Source organism: Capricornis sumatraensis, chromosome 13 (genome assembly GCF_032405125.1).
Source record: "Capricornis sumatraensis isolate serow.1 chromosome 13, serow.2, whole genome shotgun sequence".
NCBI lineage: Eukaryota > Metazoa > Chordata > Mammalia > Artiodactyla > Bovidae > Capricornis > Capricornis sumatraensis.
In genome coordinates this window covers 48,553,479-48,565,156 of record NC_091081.1, presented here as the reverse complement: position 1 = coordinate 48,565,156, position 11,678 = coordinate 48,553,479, and the positions used below count along the sequence as shown (strand labels likewise).

The window sequence follows — 11,678 nt, the reverse complement described above, 5'->3', positions numbered from 1 at the left end:
GATCCCAGTAACAACTACCATCAGTTGCTACGGGTGTCTCTATACCTTCAGTACCGAGTATAATGCTGTGTATACAATAAGCGGTTAACAAGCGTAAATTAAACCAGTAAGAGCCTTGTTAGAGTAGTTTTGGAAAGCTGGAGAAGGGTGGGTACTGGGAGCTTTCTTCTCATCATAACCTTAAATTATGTCTCATCATTCAATTATTTCTATAGTACATACAGAAGAATGTGAAATGTATAGAATTACAGGCATTTATGAGAAAATCGGCCAGTATATTAAATTGAATAAGATGTATGCAGCTGGAAAAATGATCCTTGAGTATTTATCGATGGCGTGAGTGTCAATTCTCATGCTCACGTAGCTGCTCCTCTGGCTTTTCCTCCGCGGGGAGCTCCTCTCCGAGGCCAGCGTCAGCTGCACCATCATCCTGTCGGGCTTGTCTCCGTTCTCGGGGGTATAGTTGCCCAAGTCATTCACCTCCCCGTCACTGTAGCTGCCGTCCAGGAGGACTGCGCGCGGCTGAGGCAACCCGCAGGTGCAGGGAAGCTGCGGATATAGCAAACGCACACTGGAATGCAACTCAACCAACAAAGTTGCACAGAGGAGGGGATCGCCTTTTCCTACTTTCTTTCAAGGTGTGTGTATTAGTTGCTCAGTCGTGTCCGACTCTTTGCGACCCCCTGGACTGTAGCCCACCAGACCCCTCTGTCCATGGGATTCTCCAGGTAAGAATACTGGAGTGGATTGCCATTCCCTTCTCCAGAGGATCTTTCTGACCCAGGGGTCAAACCCTAGTCTCCTGCATTGCAAGCAGATTCTTTATCATTTGAGCTACAGGGAAGTCCTTTCTTTCAAGGGGTTGGGAGAATAATGATGGTGGCACTGTAAACATTTTATCAATGAAAGAGCAGGTAACCCATCAACTGTTAGGAAACACCAAGTGATATTGGAGGCCCACAAGATGTTCTCTGATATGACCCCTGATAGAAATGTTTGCAGTTATTGTGTGTGTGGGGGGGGGGGGGCGGAGAGAGAGAACGAGAGAGAGATGGGGTGGGAATTTGAAAGGTGTGGCATTGTGGGGATAGTTTCCTCTACAGAGCCTGAGTTTTCTGGAGGAGATAATCACTGAACTGCAGACAGGAGAATGAAGGGGAAACCAGGTGGGAGGGAAGGTGATCTGGGAAGTGATGGGAGTTGTATGAGCTCACACATGAAGGAAATTTTCCTAGACTGGAGGATGTGGTTCCTTGGAAGCTTATATATATATAAGCTTTTAAGAGACAAACATATCTATCCATCTATCTATGTATAATACATATATATAATGTTTATTGCAGCATGTTATAGTGGCAAAAAATGGAAAAGAAAAACACTACCCATCAATAAGGGAATAAATCATGTTATAATACATCCAAGACATTCTTTATTATGCAACTATTTAAAAGACTGTCTTGGAAAGAGATATTTCTGGAAGCTTCTTTTATTATTTCTCTATGTTCATAAATCATTTGTCCCACCATGTTGAATTGCCATTTACTTTTATCCCTGAACTAGGAACACCACTAAGATTGAAGAGACGCCTTAGTTAACTTGACTTAGCTCCTGGTCTATGTGTGGGTGCTCAGTCGTTCAGTCCCGCCTGACTCTTTGAGATCCCATGGACAGCAGCCCACCAGGCTCCTCTGTCCATGGAATTTTCCAGGCAAGAATACTGGAGTGGGTTGCCATTTCCTTCTCCAGCGCATGAAAGTGAAAAGTGAAAGTGAAGTCGCTCAGTCATGTCTGACACTATGGGACGCCATGTACAGCAGCCCACCAGGCTCCTCTGTCAATAGAATTTTCCAGGCAAGAATACTAGAGTCAGTTGCCATTTCCAGGAAGCTAGTTTATGCTGCTACTGCTGCTGCTAAGTCGCTTGTGTTCGACTCTGTGCGGCCCCATAGACAGCAGCCTACCGGGCTCCTCCGTCCATGGGAGTTTCCAGGCAAGAGTACTGGAGTGGGTTGCCATTGCCTTCTCCGAAGCTAGTTTATGGTAGATGCTAAATAAATGTTTGAATGAGTAAAAGAGGCAGCTCAGAGTAAATTTCACACCATTTAAACTTATTCTCTTGTTCTTCACAGCTAACTGGTGAAATAGTGGAGAAGGGAGTGTCATTACCCTATTTTACAGAGGCGGTCGGACCTGCCCAAGGTCCTTTGCTAGACCAAATCCTACCCTTGCAGACACTCCTGCTCATGGTAAAGTCACCTTCTCCTGCGGCTTCCGCTCCTTCCGCTCCTGCACGGTGGTCAGGTAGTTGACGGCCGCGTACTCCAGCACCGAGAGGAACACGAACACGAAGCTGACCCAGAGGTAAATGTCCACGGCCTTGATGTAGGACACACGGGGCATGGAGGCGTTCACACCCGTGATGATGGTGGACATGGTCAGCACCGTGGTGATCCCTGCAGACATAGAGAGAAAGGAGCAGGGGTTTGTCTTTCACCAAACACACTGGATGGCTCCGTGCCTCTCTTCTTTCTCCCAGCTGCTCCTCTGGCCTAGAACGTCTCCCTCCCTGCCCCTCCAGCTGCTCACATTTCCAGTTTTAGCTTTTATGAAGTTTCTCCTATTACTCTGTTCCCAGCTGTATCCCTGAATCTTTTTATTTTTTGGCTCTGCTCAGTGGCATGTCTTAGTTCCCAGAATAGGGATTGAACCCGTGTGCCCTGCAGTGAAAGCATGGAGCCAAAGTATGGTGTCTTAAGTGCAGGACTGCCAGGGAAATCCCCCTCCTTGAGTCTTCATCATGGCACCTTTATCACTTTGTTTTTCTGCAGAGAGCCCCTGACAGGTTAGCAGTAAGACAATTCTTTACATTCAGTTGTTTAAAACAAAGGTTGCAGGGGAGTTCCCTGGTAGTCTAGTGGTTAGGATTCAATCCCTGGTTGGGAAACTGAGATTTCACAAACCTTGCAAACTAGTCAAAAAATAAATTAATTAACTTTATTTATAAAATAAATATTTAGAAACAAAATAAGAAGAAGACTGTATATACGAGCAGGTATGTATGTTTCTTGGAACTCCTTCTCCAAAAGAGGGGGGAAAAGTACACAAGTTATATTTTAATCTTTGTGTCCTTGTTGCTGGTATAGAATCCTGTAGTCCTTGGCCTGTGTTATCAGCTGTCAGGGCCTGTCTGGGTCCTGGACCTGGCTGCCCATACTGCAATGTTGACTTAAGGACCCTGTCAATTTTACCAAGAATGATGTTAACCTCATTTATGGGAGACAGATTTCTGAAACTAGAATATTTATTTATTCAGCACAGTAACTGTTCAAGCTACAGAACCACCGTTAGAGGCCAGGGCATCTGTCAGTGGGAATGTCCCTGAGATTTCAAATTAAGCTCAGAACATTTGCTTGGCAAACACCAAATCACAGCGGATTGGGGTCATCTTAAGAGCCAGCACCAATCCAGTTTCACTAAAACCTGGTGAGTCATTCTCTCCCTTGAAGCCCCTGGACCTCTGAGCCATGGGGATGCGTGTGGAATGGGTGCAATATTTAAATCAGGGAGGAGAGTGGATGGCAAACAGCTATTGATAGTACAGTAGGGATTCTCAGAGTTAAGTATGTATAGGAATTACTAGGGGAGAGACTTCTCTGGAAGTCCAGTGGTTGAGACTTCACCTTCTAATGCAGGGATGCAGGTTTGAGTTCTGGTCAGGGAACTAAGATCCCACATGCCTCTCAGCCAAAAAAACCAAAACATAAAACAGAAGGTGTTATAACAAGTTAAATAAAGACTTTAAAAATGATCCACATCAAAGAAAAAGAAAAAAAAGGTTTACTGGGGGAGCTTGTTCAAAATGCAAATTCCTGGAACTTTCTCAGAGATTCTGATCCTATACATGTAGATAGACCCCAGGATTCTTCATTTTAAACAATTTCCCCCAGAGAATCTATCACAAAGATCCCTTGGGCCACCTTTTGAAAAGCCCTGTTACAGAATTTGACTTTCTTATCCAGATGAGCAGAGAAAGCACTGGAGACCAGAACAACCCACTCCAGAACTCAGCTCTACTAAGATTAAAGATGAACTGTTTGTGTGGACTCCCGGGGGACCTAGAAACGGCTTTGCTACACAGATTCTTAATAGTGGCATTATACCTGTGAATGAATAACTTGATGTTTTTCTGAGTTATAATGCCTACAGGGATTCAGGACCCATTTGGAAAGAAGCATTTTATCTGGAAGGAATTCCTTGTAATTTCAGATGTCTTGAACGTGCACTTGAGATGTTGCTTACCTAAAGGGACTCTGGCGGGCACGGCTCTGCGGTCGATCCAGAAGGACACCCAGGACAGCATGACCATCAGGGTGGCAGGAAAGTAGGTTTGGAGCAAGAAGAAGAAGATGTGGCGACGCAACGTGAAGTTGATGTACAGACGGTTGTACCAGCCTGCGGGACACAGGAAGAAGAAAGAATACACACCATAGCCGCTTAGCTTCCCCACAGGACAGATTTTATTCAGAGAATCATAAATGCCTTAGACGCTTGCCTGGAAACTTACCCTATCTTTATAAAATGGAAGACAGAAAAACCATGGAACAGAATGATTATATGATAACCCACATTATAAGAGTTAGTACATTTCAAGGAATCTTTGGCCCCCGTCCTATACACAAAGGGAACCCCTCAGGAAGGCCATGTAAGACTTTTGTTACTCAAATATGGCACACGGCCCAGCAGCATCCCCATCACTTGGGTGCTTGTTAGAAACGTAGATTCTTGGACCCTGCTCTGGATCTACTGAATCATAACTTCCTTTTGGGAATTTCCTGATTGTCCAGTGGTTAGAACTTGGTGCTTTCACTGTGGTGGCCCAGGTTCAACCCCTGGTCAGGGAAATAAGATCCCACAAGCCCCGCACTGTGGTCAAAAAAAAAGAAAAAGAAACTTCTTTCAACACTCCTCTCCACATGATTCCTACATATGTTAAAGCTTGAGATGTGTGGATTTAACAACTCCCTCTGGATTTCTTTATGGGGAAAAATATGTTTAAAGTAAAAATACCACGCTCACTACAACAGTACATTTAGGCTATGCTTTAGCTTCACCCTGGTGCTCTTTACAAGGAAAACTTGTATGGAGGAATTGAAGGGAACAAAAAATGGTGGAAGGAGAGGAAAAGGCAGGGTAAATTTGATATGACAAGAACTGAAAATAAAATGGGGACTTGGCAACATTAACTGGAAAACTGGCATCCCAGGACAATTTTAGTGCAACGGTTATATTTATAACAGCTCCAGAAAGTGATTGTGGAGGTGCTAGAGATTGAATATGTCCTTCTCAAATTCATGTGTTGAAACCTAATCCTCTAAGTGACGGTATTTGGAGGTGGGGCCTTTGGAAGGTGAATTTCATTTGTGAATTTTATTTCATTGTGAATGGGATTGGTGCCCTTACACAATAGGCGTCAGAGAGCTCCCTTGCGACTTCTTTCCTGTGAAGACACAGTGAGTCCTAGGAAGCGGGCTCTCATCAGACACTGAATATTTCAGACTCCAGGAAAGACGAGCCTGTCTGTGAGGCTCTGTGGGGGTTGTAAGTAGGGTGAGTTTCCTTGATCTTGACTTCCCAGCCTCCAGAACTGTGCAAAACCAGTTCCTGCTGTTTAGAAGCCACCCAGTCTGTGGCTTCCTGTGGCTTCCTGGTGGCTCGGTGGTAAAGAATCTGCCTGCCAATGAAGGACATGCAGAAGACGCCGGTTCGCTCCCTGCATTGGCAAGATCCCCTGGAGGAGGAAATGGTGATCCACCCTAGTATTCTTGATCCCATGGACAGAGGAGCCTGGTAGGCTACAGTCTATGGGGTTGCAAAGACTCAGACACAACTAAGCGCACACACACACACACAGAGAATTATGGTAGTTTTTTATAGCAGCCCAAGCACACTCAGACAAGAGGGAATGTCAAAATGCTAAGAGTCAAAGGAATGAGGGTTCCCCGAAGGACCAAGACTGGTGGGTGAGGTGTGCAAAAGATAAGAGATGTGATATCACCATATGTTGGAAATGAGCAATGCCTTCCGTTACAGATCAAAGAGTGTAGTCAACCATGCAGTGTTTTAGCAACAGAAATTGCAGAAAGATAAGAGCAAAGTCATCTTGAAAGGGGATTAGTTAAGAAAGAGGCAAGGTTTGGAGAGAGTGAAGCTCAGCTGTAACCTCAGCTGCCAAGAAGACCACAGCGCCTGTCCTCAGACAATATGGTGGTGGAGGCTGGGGTGGCGGTGGCAAGCTTGCCCAGACTCAGTTCAAAAAACAACGACACTGCCCATGGGGTGTCGTTCCTGCACTGTGGCTCACAAGAGGGTCATAAGAGGAGCTGTGCAAACAATATGGCAGCAAGGAATTGGTTAAGAGAGAAGAACTCAAAGGGGCTGAAGTCAAGAGAACATGAACAGAAAACAATAAACCTGAAATTGGACTATTTTTGCCCATAGGAGAGGTGTCTCTGGGAGTCATATCAGGGTGAAATTTCTGCTGTTAAACTGTCAACGCAATTGTCTCAAATAGACCTGCACAGAGGGCTTATGTTGGAGTTTTTATTAAGATTTTCTAGGTTAACACTTCTGATGCTGTGGTGGTATCAAAAAACCTCTCTCACCCTGCGCTCACCACCCTCTAGACCCGATCTGGAAATCTCATCTTTGGTTTCAAATCCTAGAGGCACAGGCTCTGCTCAACCAGTCCACACGCCTCCTGAGATCCAAGTAGCCCCTCTCTTAGCTCCCTCCCCGCCCCGACCTGTGCTGCTGTGGAAGGCCAGCTTCATGCTCTCCCCGCCCCACCTGTGCTGCTGTAGAAGGCCAGCTTCGTGGTGGTGTGGAATTCCTGGATGAGGAACTGGGAGAGGGAGATCCTCTCGTCTGTCTTTAAGGAATCATTGCCTTTCTTCCAGTAGAGCATGAGGTCATCTTCCGTGTAGGCATCTAAAAAGACAAGATGGCATCAGACGCCAGGAAAGATGAGCCTGTCTGCGAGGCTCTGTGGAGGTTGTAACAAGACAGCTGAATAAACAAACTGCAGTCCAACAAAGCACAACAAAATCCAAAAAGACAAATCTAATTCTCCTCAGTCTTCCAGAATCATCAGGGCAAAGCTCTCAGGCCTAAATACTCATCCTAACTGCAAAAGTGTTCACCCTTCAAGTCAACCTAAAAGCAGATGAAATTGCTATTTTTGTAGACCAGAAACTTCAATTTGCTCTTTAAAAAAAAAAAAAATTTTTTTTTTTTTGTAGGTTCAGTTCAGTTCAGTTCAGTCATTCAGTCGTGTCCAACTCTTTGCGACCCCATGAATCACAGCACGCCAGGCCTCCCTGTCCATCACCAACTCCTGGAGTTCACTCAGACTCGCGTCCATTGAGTCAGTGATGCCATCCAGCCATCTCATCCTCTGTCGTCCCCTTCTCCTCCTGCCCCCAATCCCTCGCAGCATCAGATGTGGGACTCTTTTCCAATGAGTCAACTCTTCGCATGAGGTGGCCAAAGTACTGGAGTTTCAGCCTTAGCATCATTCCTTCCAAAGAAATCCCAGGGTTGATCTCCTTCAGAATGGATTGGTTGGATCTCCTTGCAGTCCAAGGTGGCAACATTGCATAAAGTTCAACTTTCTAAACCACAGGTAATTTAGCCCTTTCTTCTTTCAAAGGGTGATGATGCATCATTGATGGCAAATACCTTTAAACACTCTCAGGTAATAGGGGCTGCATTCTAGCAAAGAAAGACCCACAAGGAGATTTGCACCCTAACAAGGTCTTTCTCTGCAGACCTCTCGTTGCTCTGCCCAGGGTAGAATCAAGGGGATTTCCCTGAGGATCCCTCCCTCTGGCCCCATACTTCCCCACCCCACTTATTTTAGGTGAGCACACCGCTTACCCCAACCCGGCAGACCCACCTGCTGTTTGGGCAGAACTAGGGGTAAAACCTGAAGGGGCTGCTCCTGTGTTGACAGTTCTTTCTGGGGCTCCCCGAGGCTGTTTTATTCCTCTTTTATTCTACCTTTAACCTTTGACCTATGCGATGACCCCTTTCACGTGTCTACTTGGCCAGGCTATCGTTAAGTATCCAGGGATTCAATCCGGCACTGATCTGGGTGCTGCTGGGGAGATGCTTGTTGCTGTGTTATCTACACCCAACTCACTTGAAATAAAGATGACCCAGGATAACCTGGGTGGGTCTGATCCCATCAGTTGAAAGGCCTTAAGAGCAGACCTGAGGTTCCCTGGAGGAAGATAAAACTCCGCATGTGGACAGCAGGGTGGGCTCCTGCCCGAGAGGCCGCAGCCTGCCCTTGCCACCACCTGCCCTACAGATGCTCACATGAGCCAGTCCTCCGCACCAGCCTCTCCCTGCGTATGTGCTATGGCAGTGGTCCCCAACATTTTTGGCACCAGGGGCCAGTTTTGTGGAAGACAGTTTCCTCCATGAACCAGGGTAGGGGCATAGTTTAAAGCACATTACATTTATTGTGCACTTTATTTCTATTATTATTCCATCAGCTCCACCTCAGATCACTAGGCATTAGATCCTGAAGGCTGGGGACCCCTGTCCTATGGTTCTGCTTCTCTGGTGGAAGCCTGACGGGTACCACTGCCTGGGTGTCGTGGGGAAAGCAAAATTAGTCCTTCGCTGTTAAGCTCCATAAAGGAGATAACAGTAACCTTCTCACAGGAAGCTTGGGAGGATTAAAGGACAGAGCAGGTGGAAAGCCATGGTGCACGAGGCAGTCACTCCCTTGGTCCTGGGATTTATTCTCCCTGACCCCACATTGAGCGGCCCATAGAGCTGTCCCTCCTATGTGTGGAGTCCATGTCCCTGAACTCCTCGGCCCTGGGTGATTGGAGCCAGAGAACTCCTGATCCACCACCATGGCCACGGCAGGCTTACCAAGATGCGCCGGGCCAACGAAAGTCCTCACTGAGACTCTGACACGGGCTGGGACGTGTCAGTGGGTGTGCACTGGTTTGAGACGAGTGTAGAAGGAGTCATTGTTGGGGGTGAATCAGACTGTGACAGTCAGAGGAAACATTCTGGCAGAGACTGGAGCACGGACAGGTGCATAGAGAGCTAGGGATGCCAGTCCTGGACGCGGCCGCAGCCTTGGTCCTCCTATGGCTATTTAATTTTCCAGGGTTTCTGCAAGTGTGTAAGTTTCCCAAGGCCCCTAGGTTATGCCTGAGTGTCTCAGCCACCACTTGCACTCACAGCGGCTGTCCCCTGGGGCAATTGCTGTCCAACTTGTTTTTGCCAGGAAATTCTTTCTTCAGCGGAAATCTTACTCAGAAGAGCAATAACAGAGATCCATAAGGAGCTCTCTGGTGGACTGTGTGATGAGTGCCATGTGGGGGCTTGGAAGGAGACCCATGTTTGCTGAGCCCTCAGCTCCCCTTCCCCAGGCACTTGCCCTGGGAAACTGGCAAACCTTCAGTTTCCACAGGACCGAGTTTATAACCACTGCCATGAGTATTAAAAGGGTCAATTATGGGAATAGAAGGTTTTTAGTGCCAAATTTGTTCCTGATTTTCAAACTTACCCAAGACGTTGCTTCTATCTGAAAAGTCATCTCAGAAGCATAGTCACCTGTGGTGACCTAGAGGGGTGGTGGGATGGGATGGGAGATGGGAGGAAGGTTCAAGATGGAGGGAACATACATATACCTATGGCTAATTCATGTTGATATATGGCAGAAACCAACATGATATTGTAAAGCAATTATCCTCCAATTAAAAATAAATAAATTAAAATTTATTAAGAGATTAAATTTCTTGTAAAAAAAAAAAAAAAAAGCAGAGTCACGAATAGGAACACATCCTGCTCCTACTCTGAGAGTCAGAGGCTCTAGGGTAACTTAAGGTCTGCAGGGGCTGTCTGAGCATAGGCTTACTCACAGCTCTCAATTTCAAGCGAGCACGTTTGTGTGTCCAGGGGAAACCGGCTGAAGTCCATGTTGCACATGGCGGTCACTGTAACCCTAGAAACAAACGGATAAAGTCCAAATGTGCAGAGGCTGCAAAATATAAGCGCAGAATGATAAAACAAAAAGAAAAGGCCTCTGCTTCCTCCCAATATAGAAGAATCTTATAGTTCATAAGCAGTGTGCCAGGACCTAGAGAACCAAGTAGCTTATGTGTGATTTCCACACTGGAGAACTCTTGGGTGTTTATGTTTAACCCCAGGCTCACCATGGGGCCAACAATGACTCTACTAAGCCCCATTGCATGCAAGCATTTTAGAGAAGCAATGGTCTCCATCAATAAAACAATGTGGGGACTTCTTTTATGGTCCAGTGATTAAGATTTCGCCTTCCAGTGGAGGGGGTGCAGGTTCAATCTCTGGTCAGGGAGCGAAGATCCCGCATGCCTTGTGGCCAGGAAACCAAAACATAAAACAGAAGCAGCAGTGTAACAAATTCAATAAATATTTTTTTAAAAGAGCCACTTCTGAAATTAAAAATAAATAAAAAATAACACAACATGAAACCCCAGCTCCTATGGTTTCTTAAAAGAAATCGTGAGTATATTGCTCTCCTGTTTCAGATTCATTCCAATTCTTCTTTTCTTGATTTTACTGACATTCACTATTTGTGTACAGTGTTTTTACAATAATATTAATGAAGTATTTATGCCAGTTGCCAAATTAGGCACTTTATTTTTTTTTTACAATGTTGATATTTCTGCATTGATAATAACATCTACTCGTGGGAGCAGGTGTTCTTAGTGGATAATTCCATGGAGATCATGAAAATGGAAAACCACTGGAAGATCTTATGCATCAACATGCAAGCACTTGCTGGCATCTAATGGTTTTGCTTCAGAGTTTACACCGGAAAATTGGCTTTTGCATCAAAGAATAAGCAAATACAGATTGTTAGTCACAGAAGAAAGATCTCCCACCCAGTGTGGAATTCCATGGCAGGGTATGATTAACAGTCACTAGCTAGTGAACATACTATTTTTCCTTCAGCCACAGAAAATTGGCTATGTATAAGTTATGAAAATTATCTGGATAATTCATGGCCAAAAAGAAAAAAATCACTTTTAAATGGAAATTTCAAGGAAAAGAGCTTTTTTGAAAGTCAGTTATCCAGATTTTTGCCTTATTTTCCTCATTCTATTTGAGTGTTGTGGTCTGGGAGGGATTTTGTATGGTTAACAGCTGGATCATCTTATCTCTCCTGGGAATACTGATACACAGGATGTTTTTTGGGGATGGTCAGGCCAGCCTCTGACTTGAACACCTAATGGGTGGGCTCCCATTTCTATGGGCACATCACCAGCACAACCACACCTGATGGCATCACCAGCAAGAAAGAAACTAGGAGCTAAGCTTGGAGACACTGTGGCAAACTTTGGGGACATCCAATGTCAAATGCAGGTAGGTTTTGCTATGAATGAAAGTATTAAATAGCTCTTCTCTCTGTTGTCAGTTAATACAGGAGCAGGTTTTTTAGAATCACAGACATTATCAGACTTGTTCTTGGCACCCTGACTTGATGCTTTTCCACTTGTAACCCAAGCACTGAACAAGCACAGTGTGTGGTGTAATCACACCCATGCTCACTGTTGCTTCCCTCAAGTCCTTTTGAATTATTTCATCTAGAGCATCTTCCCTTGGACGCT

At 45.4% G+C, this 11,678-nt stretch overlaps 1 protein-coding gene across 1 annotated transcript in view; it reads right to left on the bottom strand.

The window, feature by feature from the left end:
- Window positions 1-255: 255 nt before the first annotated feature.
- The window catches only part of GABRR1 (gamma-aminobutyric acid type A receptor subunit rho1), a 33,243-nt gene continuing 21,820 nt past the window's right edge, over window positions 256-11,678 (bottom strand). The window contains exons 5-9 of the mRNA XM_068985126.1: window positions 9,948-10,030; window positions 6,847-6,987; window positions 4,300-4,452; window positions 2,257-2,453; window positions 256-549 (exon numbers count right to left, since the gene is read on the bottom strand). Of these exons, the coding sequence (XP_068841227.1) occupies window positions 256-549; window positions 2,257-2,453; window positions 4,300-4,452; window positions 6,847-6,987; window positions 9,948-10,030 (868 nt within the window). The remainder of the gene's footprint in view (window positions 550-2,256; window positions 2,454-4,299; window positions 4,453-6,846; window positions 6,988-9,947; window positions 10,031-11,678) is intronic.